This window comes from Leuresthes tenuis, unplaced genomic scaffold, assembly GCF_036924035.1.
Source record: "Leuresthes tenuis unplaced genomic scaffold, fLeuTen1.0.hap1 SCAF_6, whole genome shotgun sequence".
NCBI lineage: Eukaryota > Metazoa > Chordata > Actinopteri > Atheriniformes > Atherinopsidae > Leuresthes > Leuresthes tenuis.
Genome location: NW_027325360.1, coordinates 25223603 through 25248370, shown reverse-complemented (window position 1 = coordinate 25248370; position 24768 = coordinate 25223603). Strand labels below are relative to the sequence as shown.

General features: G+C 40.4%; 2 protein-coding genes across 2 annotated transcripts; both read left to right on the top strand.

The window, feature by feature from the left end:
* The first annotated feature begins 889 nt into the window (after positions 1–889).
* Positions 890–1523, top strand: LOC140309254 (piwi-like protein 2). Its single transcript, XM_072387070.1, has 2 exons — positions 890–1309; positions 1410–1523. The coding sequence occupies exons 1-2, from the start codon at positions 890–892 to the stop codon at positions 1521–1523; spliced, it is 534 nt and encodes a 177-aa protein (XP_072243171.1).
* Positions 1524–3637: 2114 nt separating this feature from the next.
* On the top strand, positions 3638–18034 carry piwil2 (piwi-like RNA-mediated gene silencing 2). Its single transcript, XM_072387039.1, has 20 exons — positions 3638–3761; positions 3985–4066; positions 5643–5753; positions 5931–6048; positions 6297–6421; positions 6681–6761; positions 6855–6968; positions 7544–7732; positions 7867–7951; positions 9609–9701; positions 10165–10305; positions 11926–12039; positions 12233–12421; positions 12714–12815; positions 12941–13057; positions 13430–13518; positions 13849–13954; positions 15757–16010; positions 16330–16437; positions 17680–18034. Exons 1-20 carry the CDS (start codon positions 3638–3640, stop codon positions 17834–17836), a joined length of 2499 nt encoding a protein of 832 aa, XP_072243140.1. The 3' UTR covers positions 17837–18034.
* The last annotated feature ends 6734 nt before the right edge of the window (positions 18035–24768 follow it).

The window sequence follows — 24768 nt, the reverse complement described above, 5'->3', positions numbered from 1 at the left end:
TATTTGATTAAGTGCTGAAGTTTACGTAGTTTTGTTTAATTGTAACAAGCATTGTGACTGAAATATTGTCTAGTAAGACTACATGTTATCTAGTAGTTACTGTTTTTGTAACTGCAACATCACTGAATGAATGAAAATGTGTGCTGGTGAGAGTTTGCCCCTATCTGCTGTATGCTGCTTTCTACTCGCTCGCTGCTGTGTGGATACGTGCAGATTCATGTACGTCGATAAGGAACCTCGTCTGTTTTTAGCATTTTGTGAAGAAAACGCAGCGATTTCCACAGGGTGATATCTGCCCGCTCCAGACAGCTGCTCCCCAAAACTCCTTTGGCTCTCCAGCTTGGAGAGCACATCCCCAGCCCAGTCTCGCGCTGTGATATGCTTACATGAACAGCAACTGCAGGAAACGTTCTGATGAAATCTTCTGAAAATCTCCTGTGTTCATGTGTGAAAACGACTTAACAGAGAGTAGTGCCACAGTTGCATGACAAAGTGTCAAAGGAGCATAGTTAGCATAGTTTTACCAAAGAGGCCCATCATGCAATACTGTACAATGTTGATATTAATGTTGAGTTAGCTTATGTCACATATTATATGTGTCGCTATATCTTAAAAAGCTGGTGTACTGTCTAACTGTGCTGTTGATAGAATTAACAAAACCTTAATTCAACCAACAGTCCCCACATGACATACACACAGCTGTAAGGAAACTTGCTTTGGGAAAAAAAAAGTCCAAAGTCACCTAATTGGGCTTATTGCTATTTGAAATGAGATGCAAGGTGCCGACATTTCTTTTGTGATTGTTTATATGTGCTACTAAATGTATCTTTTGGTGTTTTCCCTACAGTTTACTTATTGTTGTGTCAACTGACTATCTGAAGTTGATCCAATGGATCCAAACAAGCCGACTGACCTCACTGACATGACGGGCGTCCATTGGCTGGGACGCGGAAGAGGCAATCAGCCCAAAGAACTCCCTGTAGGACGTAGTAGAGGGCTGCTGCTCGCCACAGAGGGGTCCGGACGAGCCAGGGGTTTTCTCACTCCTGGCAATAACTCTCAGGGACAACCTGTATTTCTGCCTTCTCCTGAACCTGTGTTTGCACGAGGCAGAGGGCTGTTGCTGCAGCCTGATAACTCAGCAGTTGGTCGAGCCAGGGGCCTTCTCCACCCAGCAGCTGAACCAAATGTAGGTGTAGCCAGGGGTGCTGTGCTGCCCACTCTGGAGTCAAAGCATGGACAAAGTCCTCCACTGGAAACGATGACCCCAGCACCGACAGGACACACCCCTGCTTTGGCAAAACAACAGGTGTGAACCAGAAATATATCTAAATTCATACCGTTTTTCATTTTAGTTTAAATTTTCTTAAAATTATTGTCTTACATTTAATGTTTATGTCTTCCTGCAGATTAGCATGCAAACTCATGGTCAAGGATCAACGCTTGTCTCGATGTTTAGAGGATTGGGCGTTGAGCCCATGACTTCTTTGGGAAGAGGAACTCTAGCAGTGGGTCTGTATTAAAAATCGCTGTTGTGAAAATAAACTATAAATTGCTCCGGAGTATAAGTCGCATCAGTCAAAAAATGCATCATGAAGAGGGAAAAAAAACATATTTAAGTCGCATTTATTTAGAAATTTATTTCACAAAAATCCAGACCAAGAACAGACCTCGTCCATGTTGATGATATGATCCGGTGACATGTTGTGTTCAGTTACCTGCGTTTCAGTGAGCTCAGGAAACTGTCCACCTTGGCTTGTATGGCTTGTATGCTCTGATAGAGAGCACGGTGTGTGTGGGTGTTACAGCGTTGCATGAAGCGGTAACACCAAGAAGGCCTGCCTGCAAAGTCATTTCTATTCAGCTCCTTGGCAAGTACCAGGGCGTGGAGACGTAGCTGCACTGTTGACGAGCCTCTCCCGGCAGTACGTTGTTCAAGCACCCACTAGTGGACCTGTTCCTCCAGCTCTGGCCATCTTGCTTCCAGCCCGCCATGAGCTTTCTTTGTTAGTGTCCTCTCGCTGCTGTAGATAGCAATGTTTACTCTTTGGTTCATGTCAGTCAGTATGAATTAACATTTAAAAACATGTTAAAATATATTTATATATTATATAAAGCTTCCCTTAGCAAAATCAAATATTTGGCATAAACGGTGTTCAGATTACAATCCTGCTGCCATAATGCTGGACAGGACAAAGGGGGGAAAGAAAAATAAATTATATATATTTTGATATATAAATCGCACCTGACTATAAGTCGCAGGACCAGCCAAACAGATTTATAGTCCAGAAAATACGGTATGTGCATAATTCCAAAAGGCTCCAGCTTATTTTGCAATGACGACAAAGTTAGTAAGATTTTATCAGCCCTGAACCTCAATGGAGGGAAAAAAAAGTCCCGTTTGACACCTTAAGCACTTCTAGAATAAAGTGCATCTGTTGCAGGAGGCATTGCAGACACCAAGTACGACTGGCAGATGTATCCATCTCTCCTTTGTTAGAATGAGAGTTTCCATGTGTGCTGCAGCATTACGTTGTCAGATGGTACTTCGATTTGTGAGGCTGCCCTCATGAACTTGTTTAGTTACTGAACTGAACTCTCTTTTCACTGCTGTCAGTCTTAACTGAATAAAAGTAGAATTTTGTTAACATCTTTTTATTTTTGAATGGCAGATTTAACATTTTTATCAAGAGTTGACAACGGTTAAAATGAATGACACTTCCTCTTGGTGTCCTTTTGCTAACTGCTGTAGGTTGTCGATGATTGACTGAAACTAGTTGCACCAATACGAACACGTTTCAGATATCCAAAGTTTGTCTACTCACAGCCTGCTTGAGAGCGTAAGCACAGGTGTGGAGTTTAACTGCGGAGCATCAAAGTGTTGATGTATATCAATGTGAAGTCTAAAAGGCCTGCACTGCTTGTCCCATTAGTTTTCTGCTGAATCAGGTATAGTTGAGTAACCATGAGAACTGACGTGTTACATTTTGTTCAAGGAAGAAGAGGAGCGGGAGACATCGGGGAACTGAAGCCACTCGGTTCCCCTTCAGGTGTCATCAGTACAGAGAGGTAAGCCAGAGGAGTGGCATGATGGGTGTGTTCAGTGCCAAAGCTTAGATGTTCCCGCTCACACCCGTGCAATTTCTAAAAGATAATAACGGTTTCAATTAACACGGCTCAAAACAAAATGGTAATAGTCACTGAAAAGTTGAGTCAGCATCTCAGTGTGATGTTTGTTGTGCTCAGAATTAAACACAGAAAATTCATTAAGTGCTAAGGTCAGGAGTTCACATTTAAATGTACGAGCAGCCTTTGACATGTACATGTCTCTCAAAATGAGTATTCAGGAGGTTTTAATGTGTTGATTTAATTAATAGAATAATTATATTTAAAAAGTCTAAATGAAACCTGATTTAAAAAGCACAGCTTGTGGAAGCACTTTAGAAAAATGGAATGCTTCATTGTTATGTCAGTATAAAAGGTCTGCTCCTCATCATGAGTAAAAATAATAACCTAATGCTACCTTTTTCAGCTTAAAACTGATATTCTACCATGGCTGTTGTGATGCTTGACCTGTTACAGTGTCCGTGGCCCAAGTTTATCCCCTCAGATGATGGTGGGGATAGGAAGAGTAGCGATGCCACACCTCCAAATGGGACGAGGACGCGCTCTGCTTGCTTCATTTCCCTCAGGTCAGACCGAGCCAATTTCTCCAGCACCTGAGCCAGAAACACCCCAACACTGCCAGCCTTCCCTAAAAGGTAATGAACCTTTTAAAATGACTGACAGTCTGAGCAGGGGTGAAAAAGGAAAACTGTTTCCCTCAGTGAGTTGGACTGTGGCTTTACAAATATTAAGGGGAAAAGAGTGACCCGTTGACATGCACTAATGTAAAGCCTGTTTATTCTGTACAGGTCATCATGATTTTCTAATGCATTTGGATGAAATTCAATCTGTGTCTAATGAAATTCAAATGCTCTAAAGGAGCTGTGCCTACCACTCAGGATACCACTGTGCTTTCAGCTACTGTGCCAACAAAGAAGGAGCTGACAATGGAAGCAGTGCGGTAAGTATGTTTCTCTTTTTTTGTGTTTAGCTCCTGGGGCGGTGACATTAAAAGCTGAGACACCATTAGATACAAGTCATCCATTACTTTGTGACCCTTGTTCATTCTTTTTGGAGGTTGCTCAGCCAGTTGAGAATGAGCTCAGTCATTAAGAGTTAAACGAAACAGTAACTTAATAAAAATATTGCTCACCGATGAGGCCTCTGTCAGCCAAAGCAGGGTGTTACAGTGTCAGTATTCTGTGACACTGGACATTGGATGTCCTCTAGGTTACAGAGTACAGCTGCATGTTATAAATAAGCTGGCCCTAAACCATGGCCTTTGTCGTGTGATCAAGTGTAATATTTTACAGACGTGCTATCACCTCTTATCCTTCAAACACTGTTCACTTAAGGTTCCATGCCATGCTTTACCATGTCTGGCTTATCTGTAGTATTAAAACAATGCATGATCACCTTAAACATAACCCTAATTTCAGAAAGAGGTATATGAAGGTTTTAGAATCTTTATGTGGAAGTAAGTCATTTTATCTAGTTGTCTCAGTGTCTTTTTTTTTTCCTCACATGTCACAGTTGATTTTCTTTTACGGTGAAATTCTCCAGGCAGTGTGTGCCCACGGGAGCTGGAGCGTACACGTTATCCTCTGCGGGCATTTGGAAAGTGGAACTTATCACACTGCAAGGAACGAGTGATTCACTTTTGCTTTTTAGAGCAGAGTACTTTGCTTTTGCGTCAGAGAGGTCGTCAAGAAAATATGGTTTTGGTTTTGAGAGCAAATTGACTCTTTTCAGCCTCTCCAAAGGACCCAGCAATCTTGGAAGTGGTTTGTTTTCTTTTTATAAGAACCAGTGCATTGCTGGCTGAAGCTAAAAGTTGAGGCCAACACCAAAATGTCTGGGTTCTGAACCTCACAGTGAGACGTTTCAGATGTCTGTGTTGTGTTGGCACTGGATGCTTAAATGCATTTCGATGCAAACATGACGGTTACACTGAGTGAAAAGGCTGCTAAAAGGGATAGTGGTACTTTGTGTTAATACATTTATGCACAAAACAATGAAAGTATCAATTTGCTGCTTCAGCTCTTAGAAACACTGAGTTACTCATACAAGCAGGTTCTGAGCATGTGTTCCAAACACCGATATCCGGTGATATTCAGGATCTGATTTTGGCTCGAACATTTGGCTGGATGTGGCGTCTCTGTGTTTTTTTTTTTTTTTTCTTGTTTATGTGTTGTTGCAGCTTTCTGACCAAAAATCATAGTAGTGCATGTTCATGAGCCACATCTCCCCCTCCCCAAACCCTCAGCAAACCTGGAGGTGTTCAACCAATCAGAAGACACTTTAGATCCTCCATTTCTCAGGAGGAGGCTTTCCCCAAGAGAAACTCTCCCTCATTCTAAACTAATTACAAACTATTTGGAGTTATGAAAGTGTGCAAGGCTAATGTAGAGGTACCCAATATTAAGAATTAAAGGACTGGAAAGGATCATTCCAAGCTGTTTGGAAACGCTAATGCTTTCCAGCGTGAACTGTGGTGAAATAATCTTTTTCTGCCTTTTATATTTTTTTCCGCCCAGTGACCCACTTGATAAAGCTGGAACAAAAGGAGCTCCGATAATGATTGGGTCAAACCACATCCCGATCAAATGCAAGAATGAAGCGGTGTATCAGTACCATGTTACATTTACGTGAGTATAATGAACTTTTCACAGTCGATCAGCCACTTAATGAGGACTAAACTGGAGAGAAAAATGAAGTTTCTGCCATCTTTTTTGTGTCAGAAGTTTCTTTAATGATATTTGTGATTATATGAGAGTGGCGTATATTTCATGTTTTGTGTATTTAATATTTTATATATATTGCAGACCAAATGTTGAGTCGATGGCGATGCGTTTTGGCATGATGAAAGAACACCGTCCAACCACAGGGGAGGTGGTGGCTTTTGATGGCTCCATACTGTACCTGCCAGTTAAGCTGAACGACGTAAGTGTCAGAGTTGATGTGTTGAAGATGACAGACTTTTGACCATGCTGTTTTCTCTGGTTTTCCCAGCATTTTGCAGACAGAAATTCAGTTTTATTGTGATGACTTCTGCCTTTTTTCAAAGGAGGCTCTTAAACTGCTTACAATGAGTTTCACTGTTGAATTAAATTGGATTGTGTTTGTGCAGAACTACAAAATGCAAAGTCTGCTAAACTTCACTCTTGTTTTGTCATTTTGGTGACATGCAGGTGGCTGCTCTCAAAAGTTTGAGACGGACCGATAACGAGGAAATAGAAATCAAAATCCATATGACGAAGATTTTGCCACCCAGCTCTGATCTTTGCATCCCATTCTACAATGTTGTGCTCAGGAGGTATTCGTTAAAGATAAACACATATTTAAAGAGATTTGCCATGTTTTTGGCCCCTCTACAATTGATAAATCTTCACTAAGTAGACTTAAAAAAATTTTTATCCAAGCCTCGTTAGAAAAAAAACTGCCACTGGTTTCTTTGTATTTGTTCAGGCCTTTTTAAGGGAATCGCCTCGATAAATGTTTTCAGTTCTTTTCTGCGATCATGTTGCCGTTATGGTTTAATCACAGGATGTGAATGAGTGTTCTTGTTTTTCAAGGGTAATGAAAATCATTGGATTGACATTGGTTGGCCGAAATCATTACGATCCAGAAAGTGCAATCATTCTTGGAAAACATCGGTTTGTAGTTTTAATTTAACATCAGAGTCAAAGTTCCTGCTAGTATGGCAGCCCTATTCCCTGCATTATCCTGTGTTGCTCTGTGTCTTTTAGGCTTCAAGTGTGGCCGGGCTATTCAACATGTATTAAGCGCACAGACGGCGGTCTCTACCTGTCCGTGGACGTGTCTCACAAGGTTTTGCGGAATGACTCAGTGCTTGATGTCGTGTGAGTTAAATCAACACCTGCTTACAAACAGCTACAAGCTCAGTCATATCTTTGTGGGTAAATCTTTTGGTTCTTCTTCGCAAGCCGATCCTCTTTTTTTAACCTTGTATTTGTCACTTTTCTCTATATTGACACAGTATTGTCTTTTTAATCCTTTTTTTCTTATAATGAGCCTTATTGTGCTTCTAAAAAGTCTTCACAGCTTACTGTTAACGTTTCAAAACACCCCCTTTCTACATTACTGAACATCAAAAAGGAACTAATTGTAAAACTAAGGTTTTGTGTGGGGTCCTGTTTAATGTTCTGGTTCTGTCGAGTTCTTTTTGATGCTTTTATTCTGCTTCCCTTCTGTATAATCACTCAGACATGATAATTATACATATTTAGATAAGTTTAAGCATATGATTACCTTAATGCATCTGTCTTCTGAGAGAAAACTGAAACCTCTCAATGGTTGGAACGTTTCCTTTGGGGAGTTGCATTAATTGTAAGGTGAATTTGATGGAGGCCACTTTTCCAATGAGACGGGGCTCACTATAACCATTGATTATTGCTTGTTTCCTGTTGTCTGCCAGGAACACTCTGTACCAACAGAGCAAAGAGAACTTCCAAGACGAATGCGCCAAAGAACTCATTGGCAGCATTGTCATCACCCGCTACAATAATCGCACCTATCGCATTGATGCTATTGAGTGGAACAAGTCGCCCAAGGACATCTTCACTTTGATGGATGGCACACAAACCACCTTTTTGGAATACTACAGGTGAGACAGAGTTGCCTGTGAACTCACCAAAAGTGAGCAGGTGCATTGCAGTAAAAGGCTGGTTGTTTTATTCTTTTTTTTTTTTTTTTTATGTTAACCGTTATTGCTTTGTGTGTGTTTTGACATTGTAACAGCAAGAACTATGGGATCACAATCAAAGAGCTGAACCAGCCTTTACTCCTGCACCGACCCAAGGAGAGGTCCAGGCCAGCAGGAAAGGTGAGAACATTTCTCCTGCATTGTGATGATTGAAATGGAGGCAGGTCTTTTTAAAATGAAGTCATCATCTCTTTAAATTAGACCCTTCAGTTGACCTGCAGTAATTTGTGTCTCAGACTAACACTGCCACCTTGTGGCTACAACAAGTTGTGCTCGTAGCTACCACCCAGTTCTGTATTATCAAATAATTTAATTTTAGGAGTTGTTTTCTCCTTTTCTCATCGTCTTTTATTTTCTCTTAAAGAATTTGAAAATAGAAATAATTTGACTCCAGTGTCTCTGCACAAATACACACAGTGTAGTTAACTGGTGCATCTTACATCTGATGCCAAGCGCTCGAAGGCAGGTGGAGAACCACGGAGAAGCTACGAGTGACAGTCGCAATTGAATTGTTTTCAAAAGGTCTTTAAACCAAGCTGAGTCGCATTAGGTCTTTTATTAAGGTGAGAGGTGGTGTTTGCAGGTTTGCTTGGTTATGAGCTGTAGAAACATGCATGGATGTTGCCTAAATGAGTTCTTAAAAGCATTCCAGAATTATTTCTGTGTCGGAAACAGCTCAAAACTTGAAGCTTTCCCTGAATGATAATGAACCTTTCTGGGCAAGAGTGGACTTGATTTGGAAGTGGCTGGACAGGGAAGTGGGAAGAAAAAGAGAGTGAGTCTGGGGTTCTCAGTTCAATTTGGCAGGAAATGCAGACAAATTTCACTCCTTCATTTGGTCTGGTTCACTTGTACACTGCCATTTTTAAAGCGGACCAAACCGCCGTCACACTGGTACAACAGAAGAAGAAAACGATTGGCTTATCGATTGGCCAGGACGGAAAATGGAAATCCATCCCATTCAGCTGAACACCAAATTTATGCAGTCTTGGCTTTTCTGTTTTTATTCTGGTGTTCGAAACCTTATTGCTTTTTCACAAGAAGCTGCCCAGTATGAGCAGCAGACACGGCAGTGAGCTGTCTAGCATGTTGCTCTCTTCATGAGACAAATGTAGCAGTACCAAAAAGGTCCGCTGGATAGTCTGTTCCCGCTGTAAGCGAACTGCACCGGTGTTCACTGGTTTGGTCCGCATCAGTTTGGATGAGCTTTCACACCTGCCCAAACGAAGTGGACTATCAGAGGAAACCAACTCTGGTCCATTTAAAGCGGACCAAAGAGCTCTGGTGTGGAAGCGGCCTAAATCAAGCTGTGAGTTGAACCAGCAGGAAAACAGAATACTTCAAAGCTTTGCTGAATTATTTTCTGTTCTTTTTGCAAATGCAACCTTTGAGCTTTACTGTGAAACTGGTTTCAGGGCTTACTGAGGTAACCTTAAATTTAACCCTGGATTTTCAGTTTCCACTCATGCTGCAAGCAATTTGCTCCAGAGCAGAAGGTCTGTATGAATTTGATAAGGAGAAACTCCATTTATTTTAGTGCAAACCTCCTTGAAATTGGGCCGACTTGTCCTGGCACACTTTATGGAAGGATGTTTTGCTTTGTTTGTTATGCTCTCTGGAGACCGAACCATTTGAGTGACGCTGCTAAACATGTCCTGCGTCCACTTTTTCAGTCGACTGTAAGCTTGTTCTGTCATGTTTTGTTTACCATATGGCTTTTTCCTCTTTCTCTGTAGCTTTGTTTTCTTCATACATGTGTTTCATCCCTGAATTGCAGCAAATCATTACTGGAGAGATCCTTTTAGTCCCAGAACTTTCCTTCATGACGGGAATCCCAGAGAAAATGAGGAAGGACTTCAGAGCTATGAAAGTAAGTTTGATATGGCAGCTCAATGATCTTCAGAGCCATTTGTCTTCTAACTCTTAATTAAGCCACCATATTGTCATGTTTTTTGTTTTTTTTTATATTGTATAAAAATGTTTTTTCTTTGATTTTTATTTGACATGATGCACGTAAGAACATGTTAGTTCAACTGTGTTTAGTTGGTTTGCTCTTCAAAAACTTTCTTTTTTTGCTTTTGTTCGTCTTTGGTCATTCTCCATCTTAACTGTGAAGTATTGTCCATTCGCCCTTTTTTATGAATTTGAGCAGACAATTTTTGTCACACCATCACTAAACAAAATCACTGTCTGCATATAAACGTATGTTAAGATGGTCGTTACACCTTTATTTGAGTATTGCAGTGGTAATGGCTAAGATGTGGAGTCTGATTATGAAGAACATACCCAGGAGCACATTGGAGTCTGAAAACGCATATCTTAATGTGTTACAGGACTTGACCATGCACATAAATGTCAGTGGTGAGCAGCACACACATTCAATAAAGCAGCTTTTGAAGAACATCAGCTCCAATCCTGAGAGTCTGAAGGAGCTCAGTCGATGGGGACTGGAGATTGGTTCGGGAATTCTAATGGTGAGAATCTGTGTCACATGCTTCATACCGTATTTTCCGGACTAGAAGGCGCATCTGAGACATGCATATTTAGAAATTTATTTCACAAAATCCAAGACCAAGAACAGGAATTTAATCTGGAAAGGCCAATTATTCAACTACACAGTAGCACACAGAACAACAGGCTGAACAGGTGTCCGGTATGTTAATGTAACACATCTTTTTACGCTTGTGAACATTTATTATCTGTATCTAACAATCTCAGGCTCATCAACAAAATGATTTAGTTGCTGGTGGGGTGTGTGTGGCTAATCAAATTTCTAATCATTTGCATAATTATGGGTAAATTTATGGAGTTTACAGGCTCTTTCAGGAGCTTTGTCTCTAAATGAGTGAGCTGTTAGCAGTTCCACACTGACACCACATGACCTCAAGGTTATGGTACTTTTTTTTATTGCTTGTGTAAAGCTGGCCTTTATCAGTAGCATAATTTTTCAAAATAATTTTCATATGAATTATCAAGCGTCTTTTGTATGTTAAATTATCCATCCATCCATCCATCCATCCATTTTCTATACCCGCTTAATGGAGCCTGTCCCAGCAGTCATGGGGCGAGACCCTGGACCGGTCAGCAGTCCATCACAGGGCCACACAGAGACCAACAACCACTCACACTCACTCCTAAGGATAATTTTACAGTCACCAATTAACCAAACATGCATGCTTTTGGACGGTGGGAGGAAGCCGGAGAACCCAGAGAGAACCCACGGGGATAACATGCAAACTCCACACAGAAAAGCCCCGGCCGGGAGTTTAACCTGGAACCCTCTCGCTGTGTGGTGACCGTGCTAACCTGTTAATTATAACTAACTGTATAAACTACTCTAAAACTATTGTAGTTTATACAATTAGTTAATACAGTAGTTTATATTAGTGTAGTTTATACTGAGATATAACTGTTGATTGAGATGGATGTTTATCATGAAAACAAATTGTCACATTGTACTGAAACTTGTTTCGACACCTTTTTAGTCGATGATGAGAGTAAGCGAGATCAAGCTTGTGTTGTTTGGTTGAATACCAATAACGCCAGCACCTCAAACAACATCCTCAAAAGGCTTTTTTCAAAATCAGCTTCTCAGACCTGTTCACAGAGTTGATACATGAGAAAACACTGACATAGTTCCTCCTGCCTGTGAATCTGACCCAAATTGTAGCTGTTAAAGTGGAGACTGTCTGTCCCTGATGAGTAAAACCTCTTTTTAACATCAAGAACAACTTTCTGTTGGATATCGAGATGCTGCTTGAATGTCTTGATAAGTTCACAGCGATAAAGAAAAGGGGTTAAAGGGTGGAATATAGTTTTTCTTTGCTGTCCTTGAGCTGAAGCTGAAATTTTGCTTCATTGATATTTTGAATATGAGCTATTGATCCAGGAAGTTTCTTGTAACATCTTGTGTGTATGTCATGGTTCTGGGAGATGGTATTGTGCTGGCTCTTTATATGCATTGTTTCTCCTTGGTAACTTACACATGCCAGATAGATGGATAGTCCAGCACACTCGAGCACAGTGAAATCAGTCGCAGCTTGAAAGTCATGTGAAAAGGCCTTTTTTTTTTTTCTCCTCTTCTTCTGCTGCAGATTAAAGGCAGAACGCTGCCCCTTGAAAAGATCTGTCTACAGTCCTCATCCATTGCAACTGGTGCCGATGTGTCCTGGTCCAGAGAGATCACGAGGGAAGCTTCAATCAGCTCTGTAAGCTGCGTTAGCTGCCTGGAAATATTAACTTTGAACTGCAAAGCTGAAGAGGCTAAGTTAACAATGTTTTCCATTCTTTGACCTTTTTTTGTCTTGATATTTTTATCACTACAAAATTTATTCTGCCTCAGCCTTAAAGATGGATGCTGAATCTCATCAATTTTTTTCAATCGACCCATCTTCCTCCAAGGTCCCCTTGAACATCTGGGCCATCTTCTACCCTCGTCGCTGTGCTGAACAAGCGGAGGAGCTGGTTTCCACTTTTAACAAGGTGGCTGGGCCCATTGGGTTACGACTGGATCGACCTATTCGAGTGGAACTGCGGGATGATCGAACCGAAACTTACGTCAAGAGCATCCACTCTCAGCTCACCAGTGAGGTGTGACATAAAATAGAAATTCAGCTAAAACAGTAACCTTTTTTCCCCGTTATGCTTTATACACAGATGTGTCCATTAAATGTTTGTTGGCTCTGCTCACGTTTGCAATGCAGCACATTGTAAAAGTAGGACAAACTTGTTGGCTTATTGTCAATTATTTCAGATTCAGGTTGTGTTTCAGGTACCTCCATTTCAAATTAGATATAATATAATGTAAGTTTCCATCTTTATCATCGAATTCTGCAATGTAATGCAAATCCAGTCCCATTGCTGAGTTCCCATTTTTGTGCAGCCTAATTTGCAGCTTGTAGTGTGCATCATGATCGGCAACAGAGATGATCTCTACAGTGCCATCAAGAAGCTGTGCTGTGTTAAAAGCCCCGTACCTTCCCAGGTTTGTAATGTTCACGTCTGTTTTCAAAACTGCAAGTTCTGAATCGGAGAAAGACTGTAAAGTTTGGACCTGGAACTTTTCCATTTTTTATTTTTGTTCATTTTTCTCAAATGATTTGTTCTTAGGCCATCAATGTCCGAACAATATCTCAGCAACAGAAGTTGAGGAGCGTTGCCCAGAAGATACTCCTGCAGGTGAACAGCAAGTTAGGGGGCGAACTCTGGACTGTCAACGTTCCCCTGGTGAGCATCATGTCTCAAAAGCAGAAAAGTAACAGCAAACCTTGTGGATGCACAAAGTCGGAGTAGAAGAGCCGGATCATGATTTACTTGATAAAAAATGTGGTCTGTATGAGGCTTGTTTTGAATTTGAATTGAATTCATCTTCTTATCCAGTTTGTGATTTTTACAGAATCAGTGATCACTTCTGACCAGAATTAAGTTACTGCACATTAATTTAATACAGCCAGTTTGTTACTGGTGAATATACAATACTATAGATAAAGACTTAAAAGATTTTAATTTTTTTTTACCTTTTTTTTTTTCAATAATTCTTTTACTAATTTGACTAACTTTAAGTCAACTTTAACTTTTGTTCCTGTGTCACTTGACTAGAAAAACTTGATGGTAATTGGAGTTGATGTCCACCATGATACCAGCAAGTCGCATCAGTCGGTCATGGGTTTTGTTGCAAGTGTGAACAGGTACGCTTGTGTTTTTATCCTTAATTTGGTCTTTGATTTCATGTTTCCGTAGTAATTTATGTAATACCTTTTATTGAATCAGGCTGGAGCTCAAAACCCAATGTTAAAGTATTGATTCAGTCATTACTCACCAACTTTCACATCACTGGTGTCTGAACAAAGCAGGCTTCAGGGTTATGGCTCCTGAAAATTAATTTGAATATCTTTACAATAAACTTCATTCTGAATGTTGAAAATATTTTATTAGAGAATTTCAGTTGGTGTCACTTGTGTTTGAATGTGTGGCATCACTGATAATAAACGGATGATAAACACCTTTTCCTTGTCCAGTTCACTGACCCGCTGGTACTCCAGAGTAACTTTCCAGGCACCCACTGAGGAACTGATCAATGGCTTCACAGTTTGCTTGCTGGCCGCATTGCAGAAGTACTACGAGGTAACTTATCTGCTAGTATACAGTGGTGTGAACAAGTGTTTGCCCCCTTCCTGATTTCTTTGCATGTTTGTCACACTTAAATGTTTCAGATCAAATAATTTTGAATATTAGTCAAAGACAACACAAGTAAACACAAAATGCTGTTTTTAAATGAAGGTTTTCATCATTAAGGGAGAAAAAAATCCAAACCTACATGGCCCTATGTGGAAAAAGTGATTCCCACCCCCTGTTAAAACTTAACTGTGGTTTATCACACCCGAGTTCAGTTTCTCTAGCCACACCCAGGCCTGATTACTGCTACACCAGTTCTCAATCAAGAAATCCCTTAAATGGGACCTGCCTGACAAAGTGATGTAGACCAAAAGATCCTCAAAAGCTAGTCATCATGCCGAGATCTAAAGACAGTCAGGAACAAAGAAAGTAAGTAATTGAGATCTATCAGTCTGGAAAAGGTTATGAAGCCATTTCTAAAGCTTTTGAACTCCAGTGAAACACAGTGAGAGCCATTATCCACAAATGGTGAAAACATGGAACAGTGCTGAACCTTCCCAGGAGTATCCGGCCGACCAAAATTACCCCAAGAGCGCAGCAACCACTCATGTAAGAGGTAAAAAAAACACCAGAACAACATCCAAAGAACTGCAGGCCTCACCTGCCTCAGTTAAAGTCAGTGTTCATGACTCCACCATAAGCAAGAAAAATGGCCTGCATGGCAGAGTTCCAAGACGAAAACCCCTGCTGAGCAAAAAAAACTTTAAGGCTTGTCTAAATTTAGCCAGAAAACATCTTGATGATCCCCAAGACTTTTGGGAAAATACTGTGGACTGACGAGACAAAAGTTGAACTTTTTGGAAGGTGTGTGTCCCATTACATCCGGCGTAAAGGTAACACCACATTTCAGAAAAAGAACCTCATACCAACAGTAAAATATGGTGGTGGTAGTGTGATGGTCTGGGGCTGTTTTGCTGCTTCAGGACTTGCTGGACAAATAAATGGAACCATGAATTCTGCTGTCTACCAAAATATCCTGAAGAATGTCCGGCCATCTGTTCCTGACCTCAAGCTGAAACAAACTTGGGTTCTGCAGCAGGACAAAGATCTAAAAGACACCAGCAAGTCCACCTCTGAATGGCTGAAGAAAAACACAATGAAAACTTTGAAGTGTCAAAGTTCTGATCTGAATCCTATTGAGATGCAGTGGCATGACCTTAAAAAGGTGTTCATGCTTGAAAACCCTCCAATGTGGCTGAATTACAACAATTCTGCAAAGATGAGTGGGTTAAAATTCATCCCCAGCGCTGTAAAGGACTCATTGCAAGTTATGGCAAACGCTTGGTTGCAGTTGTTGCTGCTCAGGGTGGTCCAACCAGTTATTAGGTATAGGGGGTAATCACTTTTTCACACAGGGCCATGGAGGTTTGGATTTTTTTTTCTCCCATAATAGTGAAAACCTTCATTTAAAAACTGCATTTTGTGTTGTCTTTGACTATTATTTAAATTAGTTTGATCTGAAACATTTAAATGTGACAAACGTGCAAAAAAATAAGAAATCAGAAAGGAGGCGGAGGAGACTTTTTCACACCACTGTACCCTACAAAGTTTTTCCAAACCACACCTAGCAAAAAAAACCACAAATCACTATAAAACAACAGCTCACCCAATCTGTATCTGAATCTTATCAGGATAAGAGGAAGAAAATGTTATGGCAGGTGTAAGTCCACTCTGAGGGCATTTCAGGCTGAATGAATATAACACCAGTTTAGCTGCTCAAGCCTGTCATAACAGTTTGCTCTGCTGAACAGGTAAACCACAACCTACCAGAAAAGATTGTGGTGTATCGGGACGGTGTGTCCGATGGACAGCTGAAGATGGTGGAGCAGTACGAGATCCCACAGTTGATCAAATGTTTTGAGACATTCCCCAGCTATGAGCCAAAGCTGGTCTTCATCGTGGTCCAAAAACGCATCAACACCACTCTCTACTCCTGGGCTGCAAACAGCTTTGGCACCCCTCCACCTGGAACTGTTCTGGATCACACGCTCACTCAGAAAGACTGGTCAGTCAGGCTTTTGATCTACCACAACTTGTTCTTAACTAAAAAAGTTTTTTATAGTTGAGAGACACAGCATCCTTCCAAAACTGCAAAGCAGATAAATCTGAGCATATCGTTGACAATCTCTCCAGGAAGACATCGTTCTACATTGATTGTAGTGTAACAAATGACAAAAGAAGTTTCAGCCAGTACAGACACTGTTTATGCTTAGGTGTGAAGTGACACACTTTAACTCCAAAGGTTTGAGACGTACTGTTTTATGAGGTTAGATTTCAGATACTTTATCTGCTATTAGCTCTTAAAGATTCTCTCCTATGTTTAGGGTTGACTTTTATCTGATGGCACATCAAATTCGCCACGGCTGTGGACTTCCTACACACTACATCTCTTTGTACAACACAGCAAACCTCACGCCAGACCATTTGCAAAGGTATGTGCTCTGACAGTATTTTGACTGGCGCGATTCTGTTCTCTTACTATTTAGATGCCAACTAGTGATGGCAAGATGCGTTCAACTTAAATGCACATTTGTTTCGTGGTGGAGCATCTAAGATGTTGATATGATAAAGGCTGATGACTCGCCGAACAATATTCACTTGGCGTGACACACATTGCAAGAGTCACAGTTCTATCTTCTTTGTTTTTTGTGTTGCCGTTCCAGTGGCCCTGCTCTGGCTTAAGCTTAATGTGTGTAAGAAAGCTGCTGCACTTTATCAGGTCTTTCATATATTGCACTTTTATACACTTTTGGAAATTAAAATATTCATGTATGCATGTAAGTACAGTGGCTTGCAAAAGTATCCTCCCCTTTGGCATTTTTTTCTATTTTGTTGCCTCACAATCTGGAATCAGAGTGAATATTTGGGTGTTTTTTATCATTCAATCTACAGAACATGCCAACAATCTGAACATGGAATTATGAAAAACTGCTCAACTTGAACCAATCAAGTATTGTTAAAGCAGTATCTTTAGGATCATTGTCCCATTTGAAGTGCACCTCTGTCCTAAATCCAGTTTTCCAGTCCCAGAATCCCAACAGAATGATGCTGCCCCCACCATGCTTCACTGTAAGGATGATGTTCCTGGGATGGTGAGAGATGTTGGATTTATGCCTTTTGTAACATTTCCCTTGATGGCCAGTAAGTTTAATTTTACTCTCATCTGACCAGAGGATGAGAAAATTCCCACATCTCTGACCTCTGTGGAGAGCTTCTTGGTCTTTAAGGTGATGATGAGTGGTGTTGGAGACTCTGAGGCCTTTCAGAACAGCTGGAGATATATACTGAGATTTTTTTTTTTTTTTAATTTTCTGAAATACTCCCCCAGCCCATTTCTCACTTCACCAATTTCAACTATTTTGTGTAGCTCTAAAATTCCCTAAAAAGTTATTTTAAATTGTACACTGAGAATAAGAATAACAGGTGAATACTTGCAAGCCATTGTATTTAGTTTCCTTCTGTAGAATGACATTTTACAGATGCTCACATGACCTGTGAGCATTTGAGCTGAATATATTGAGCTCCACCAAAAGCATCTTGCTGTTCCCTCTGCTGGTGTTTACGTCGGGCTCATAGTTGGGATTCAGACTTTTTATGAAAGCCTTGAAGAGAGTTTGATAGTAATGTTTGATCAGTCCTAAAAATTTATTAATATCCATTTATTCTCATGCCAGGTTGACGTTCAAAATGTGCCATCTATACTGGAACTGGCCTGGCACCATCCGTGTTCCAGCACCATGCAAGTATGCCCACAAACTGGCTTTCCTTTCCGGCCAGTACCTGCACTCAGAGCCAGCCATTCAGCTCTCAGACAAGCTTTTTTTCCTCTGAGCTGCACCAGTTACTGACACAAACTTAACTGATTACATCACAGCAAAACCGGCTTTGATGCAAAGCACTACAGAAAGACCAGAATGACGAACCATTTGAACTATCAGGAGATTCATTGTTGACTTGTAGCACTTGAGACTTTAAGGTATGTCATAGATTTCCATCTAGGATGCTAATATGGATCAGACTTTTATACAACCAGTGCATGTGAGAACTCTGCCTGAGCCCTCACAAATTTAAACTCTTCTTGGGAAGACAATACGATTTTCCATTGCTAAAATAATTACAGTATATGTTTAATATTGGTCTAAGAATGTTTTAATTTTGAGTCTATTGTTAGCATGTAAAGTTATAGTTTGGAGAGAAGTTGCCCTGATCTTTAGTTTTGAGCACGTTTGCAATATATTCCAGAATGTGGTATAATGGTTGAACAAGTTCAGACCACGTTATGCAGCTTTCAGCTGGACAGATACAGCTTATGCAACTTAAAGAATTTAACTAAGAAAGCCTCTTTTATTATCATTTATGCTGCACTTTCAGAAAATTATAACATTGTTCATGATAATTTTTCCAAAAGTGTCCAGGACTTGTTTATTGATCGATGTACAGCAGAAATAAATGTTTTCTTTGTACACGTCAAAATGTGTTAACCCTCCAGCTGAACGCCACTGATTTAAAAAAATTCAATTAAATTAAAAATAAATTAAAAATAAATAAATAAATGTGTAGTAGACGGGGAGTATTTTGGTTACTTTGGGAGGCTGTAGCTCAGGAGTGAGAGCCTGCCAGTCGGAAGGTTGGTGTTTCAGTCCCACATGAAGAAACCCCACGTTGCTTACGGACTGTCGCACTGTGTAGACGTGTGAGAGAGAGTGTGTGGCTTTGGTGTAAAAACGCTTGGAATGGTCAACTAGACTAGAAAAATGCTATGTAAGTAGAGTTTGAATCTGCGATAAGGACTAACATTTCTGAGGCAGAAGCAGCGCCGGTGCACATGAAGGTAACAGCAGCGCTCATCTCCTTCTAACCTCACACCACTGGAAAGGAAGGCAGTGGCATCCCAAAGGAAGGCAGTGGCATCCCAAAGGAAGGCAGTGGCATCCCAAAGGAAGGCAGTGACATCCCAAAGGAAGGCAGTGGCATCCCTCAGCAGAGACCAAAACGTCACCATTCTGCCAGCAGACAAGGGAAGATGCACTGTGGTTCTCAACCCAATTCACTATCGCAGAAAAATAACCAACAAGGCTCTGAAGAGGGACCCTACAAGAAAGTCACAGATCACCTACAATGTTATTGACCATCCAGTTTACCACAGACTTTACCCTGGTGAGGCCACACCGTTTATTTATAGACTCCCCAAGATGCACAAGGAGGGAGTCCCACTCAGACCCATCAGCAGCAGCACCACCTACAGCATTGCCAAACACTTTACCTCCATCTTAGCACCCTGGTGGGAAACTCCGCATCACATACAAAACTCCATAGACTTTGAAGAAGATCCAACATCTGAAACTGTCTCCAACTGTAACCATTGTGTGCTTTTGATGTGACCTCACTTTTTACATATATACCAATTTCAGAGGCTGTGGAGACTGTCAAGAAACGGCTGCAGCTAAATAAGTGAACAATAGGACCGACTTCACTCCTGACCAGAGAGCAAAGCACTTAGCTCACACAAAGGAGTAACACCAAGCCACTGGTTCAGATATGTGGACAACACCTGGGTCAAGATCCGGGTCAAGAACTGTTCTGTGCACATTGAGGATGGAAGTCTGAACATTAAGGTTTACTAGAAGAACTGAGAAAACCTTTCGGATGTGAGTTTAAACGTCTTGAAGAACCAAGGAAAGTCCAGTTGCCTATAGTCAAGCTCTTAGGATAAGTCTGAGTGGTAATATTAACAGTCTCCAGTTTGTAAATGTGTGAAATGGTTTCTGTGGAGGCAGCTGATTTCCAGGTCTCCATCAACAGCCATATCAAAGAAGGAATCCCTCTAGCAGGGAGGCCTTTATTTACTTCCAACAGTTTAGAGTCCCACGTCTCTAAGTTGGCTTTTATTTCAAATTGTCACTCTTAGTGTGACCAGTCATATTATTCTACAACAAAATCACCTCAAACACTTGCACCTTTTCTCCTCTTAAGTTTGTCAATCGAGTATTCACGCATTCCTTTGGGGAGCTCTATAATCAGGTCAAGCCTGTGAAACACTGCTGTCATTTCTTTTTACTGACCCGTTTCCGGGTTAGCCGTCAAATCCCAAATGCTGTCGGAGAACCACAAATCGGCGGTGAAAAGAAGCCAGCAGTTAACTGTGCCAAATGTCTTTGCCGTGACCAGCAACGCAACCTCTGGCAGTACCACAGCTGCTGCAGCAGTGACCGATTCCAGCACGAGCCTCAGAGGGGGAACCGCGCGACTTGTGACACGCTACTGGCTCCAGCGCGACATTTCAAGCAGAAGTTCTCTGGTCCCTGAACACTGCCGTGCAGCGCCACTCCTGTGCATCCACCGAAGAAGAAGTAAGTTGTTGCAGGCGATGTTTCCAGACTCTGAAATAGCCAAATCGTTCACCTGTGGAAAGGACTAAACAAGCTACATGCTAAAATGCGTGTTGATGTTTGATGAGAGTTTGAACCAGTCAACAAAAATAAACAACTAGATGTCCATGTGCGTTCTGGGAAGATGGTTGTGTCCACTCCCGTTATCTGGGCTCACAGTTCATGGGACATTCAAAGGCTGTGGATCTGCTGCAACATTTCCAATTAAGTATAGGCATGTTCTACGTTTATGGAATTGTATTTACACAATAACCTATTCTATTTTTTATTTTATTAGTTTTAAGTTTATTAGATACAAGTCTCATCTCTAAATGAATCTTAATTACTTTTAGGTTGTGCTTTAAATAGCTATTTTTTTATTATATAAGAGCAAACCTGCAATGACCAAACATGTTAGTAACATCTTTTCAATATGTCTTCATGGCATCAAATCATCTAAATAAAATATTTATTTCTTAATACGGGGGCGTTTTCAAAGCGTCCCTCACAAAGGAACCACTAGCTTCTGCAGCATCAGCCAGGACAAGATACAGGATCTACATGGACGAAGAAAGGAGGAGGAAAGAGGGTGCCATGCACGGACGTAAGAGAAAAGCATTGGAAGATGAGCTGGGAGAACTCGAAAAGAAAAAGGCAGTGTTGACAGAGGTGTACGCCAGCCTGAGAAGGCCAAAAACAAATCTGGCACATTCATGGTTTAGATTATCGCAAAATCTAATCCTCTAAGGAGGAGATACAAGGACAAATGCCTTGAACTGAAAAATGTTGAGACAGAGTTGGAACTAAAAGCGAACAAACTAAGGCACATGCACTAATTATCCTACAAAGTTAAATCTCAGTGATTTCTTTGTTACGGCAAGTACTGAACTTAATGCAAACTCTCAAGTTGAGAGAGTACTGGTACTTTTTGGTCTGGTACTTTTTGAAATATGTGCAAATACATTTTGACATTGTAAGCTGTCTCATGAGCCATTTCAAATTCTTTAGAGTGACATTTTATGTCAGTTATTTAGATAATCAAATATCTTATTATCATTGTCAAATGAAATGCTTTCCAAAATAATTTAGAGTTGGATATGGATATTTAGTGTGTGTGTATAGACAAATATGTACACGTGTAGTATTTACACTTATGGGCATTTAAAATGTTTGAAATAGCATTAATAAGCATTAAATTATATTTGCTGGTACCTGCAGAAACCCTGTATTTTGGAAAAAGTTAAATTTCAGTGGTGGATTGTGAAGAAGAGATTGTGCGTCAAAAAGCTGGGAACAGGCTTACAAACTATTAGCCTCACACGCTCTGACGACAAGGGGAAGGTTTTTCTTTTAAAACCTGGACTTTATTTCTGCCATAGAATACATTCATCTACTCACAGATAACAGTTTGAAAGTCTGGGGCTTTCTACATACGGGTCTCGTGGGATGACTGCGTCGAGATCAGCGGCGCGAGTCGATGACATCATCCCACTAGACGTGTGTGTAGAAAGCCCCCGATAACAACAACACGGCAGCTCTGAGCTCACAGTGCAATAGTACGCGTCCATTCATCTTAAAGTATTGGTGAAATAAAGACGGATAATGTGATATTTAGAGGCTGTATTGTCTATGCCCCGTTCACTCCCGTTCCATGGATATACACAGATCTCAATTGATATAAATAGCGTCTGAAGGACACCGACTTTCACCAGTTATCGATGAATAGATGAGCATATTTTATGCCAGAAATAAGGTCCAGGTTTAAAATTTAAAAAAACTGTAATAACTTTTCCTGCATCGTCTCTAATTAAAATCTCCTTTGAATTTTAAACACCCTTGTTCTTAGTTGGGCTTTCCCTGTGAAAGTACATTTATACCGTAGCTTACCAGAGGGTTCTGAAGTGGTTTAAGATTATTTTGGGTATGCTTTAAATCTTTTCTTCCCTCCCTGACTGCCTGTCAGCGATCAGTAGTAGAGGCTGAGCTCTATTTATTCTGGTCAATTCCACCCTCAGCCATTATAAGAGCCCCGGCTTTTAATTGAATCAGTCTTAATTTGCGGAAATACAGCAACTTGAGTTAGAACATGCAGTCTTTGTAAGTCTTAATAAGATCAGGAAGACCGGCTCCTCAATTTAGGCCTTCGGGGAATTGATCCCTTGAGTGTCACTCTGGCTATTTGCATGTCTTTGCATCACTTGTCATACATCTGTCATTTGGCCAGTCGCAAAAGAAATCCATTAAATCTTCATTTCTGCGTCATGTACTTGTACAATGAGTGTCATTGTTAAGTAGATGTCGTATTGCGTGTGTACGGTTAGTTTAAGGCAAATGTGGTCTAAACTGTATGACATGTCTGTGTTCCGGGGCAGGATCAGGCATCAGACTGATTCCACAATTCACTGCAAGGTTCAAAAGTGTTTTTAAATTTTGCAATTAAATGTTTCTTTTTGCTTTACTCTGACATCAATAGAATTTAACCATCAGCTGTCACCATATGGACATTTCTTATAACCACTGAGGTGTAGGGGTGATGAGGCCTTACTCGCCCTTAATTCCAAAGGTTTTTAAATGGATTGAAGAACCATGATCCAAAGCATGACAAAAATACATGAACAAAATGGTTCTTGGTTCTTTTTTTCTTTTTTAAAAATAAATCTCATTCCAACTGGTGTCTGGCAGGGAGAGAAAACATACCATCACACTCAAACTTTGGAACACGTTTGATAGATTTCACATCTTAGATTTTCATTGAGTTTGATATTCATGTTAACCTATTGTAGAATTTTCATTGAGGTAAATTAAAATGGCAACAGCAGCCAGCCAAGCAGTTGATTTGTTATAAGGAATCCACAGGAAATGGCTGCAACATGACCACTAACCCTTGGTCAAAATCTAAACAAAGTCTATGCTTCCTGTCATACAGAATGAAATGTAAACCGAAACGTATGTCCTTGAATCCTGCAACAAGGCTAAGTGTCGAGGTAGCAGTTACAAAGAACAAAAAAAAATTCAATACTTGTTTAGACTTAGCTAGTTGCAAAATCTGAGCTCTAGATCTCAGATCTAAACATGAGCTCATACACTCCTGAAATCTTAAGTTTGGGATTAATCAATAACATGTTTCTTATAGAATTTGATAAATCTCTTTCAATATTGGTACAAAGCATAGGAGAAACCAGCTGGCAGCAAAGTTTATGTAAAAAAACTATGGATCCACACAGCTAGAGCTCTCATACAGAATTGTATTTCCTGTTGTCACTTCTCAAGAGTTACTAACGTGTTGCTAAAAACATTTTATAAGCATTGTTGCCATGTTCTGACAACTAAGCCTCTGGTACTTATCAGAGAGGTGAGGTGTCTGCACATAACCCAAACATTACTGATGGATAAAGCCGCCATTCACCCAGCTCTTATCTGCTGTTTCACTCATTTATCCGGACGTCACGAGCAAGCATCTTGGTCAACTGTTTTTAATTGTTTTGGGCTTTTTTTTTCTTCTCCTCTATCCTGCTTTCATTCACAATTTTTTTTAAACAAACTTTTAGTGAACAGCTTTGGGAAAACAGGAGTATTAACGGGGTTAATAACAGTTGGAGTGGGACTTTAAAAACTGGATCAAAAGAAAAATAAAGGATGGAACTTACCTCTCTCCCAGTGACATTTTTCTTTCTTTTATGTGATTTGTGGCATCTATTTAGAAAATGTTAATCAAAATAGATAAGGGTTGATTGTTTTAGCTTTTTTTGGAAGTAGGATCGACCTGGTATCAGTGTGTTAATGCTGATTTCTTCACCCACTAAGTGGTCTTGAACCTCTTTCTGTGAGCATTAACCTTGTGATGAACATTGTTTTCCAGATTAAGAATCCTTTAAACTCAGAAGATGTCTGTTCCGTTTCCGCTTTTCATTGTTTTCTTTTCTACTTGATTGATTTTGGTTTCTTGTGTTTTATTTTGGCTTGAACTGGGAAATCTGGATATTTTTTACTGCTTAGTTGTGTGTTTATACTTTAGTACTGCTGGAGGTAACACTTTTGCTTATTCCGTAACGTTATAAATTACATCATGCACTGATAAAGCATTTGCAGTTGTTTGCATTGATTGCTCGTTTAACCCTTTAAAAAATAAAGCGCAGAAATTCCCGCAAAAGTTGAAATTGCAACTAAAATGTAAAATGTTGATTTCCTCAATGGACTATTCCTCCATCCGTGCCCAAAAACATGACCCCTTGTAACGCTGCCACCTTGAATCTAAGCACGAGTAGCATTAATGTCAGAAAAGTTCAATAATAAAATGGCTGATAAATAAAGGACACACCGGTTATTCTTCCACGCTGTTTTGGGTTATGAGACGCAATTTAGAATTGATGGTTTGTCCACGGTCAGACCCTACTT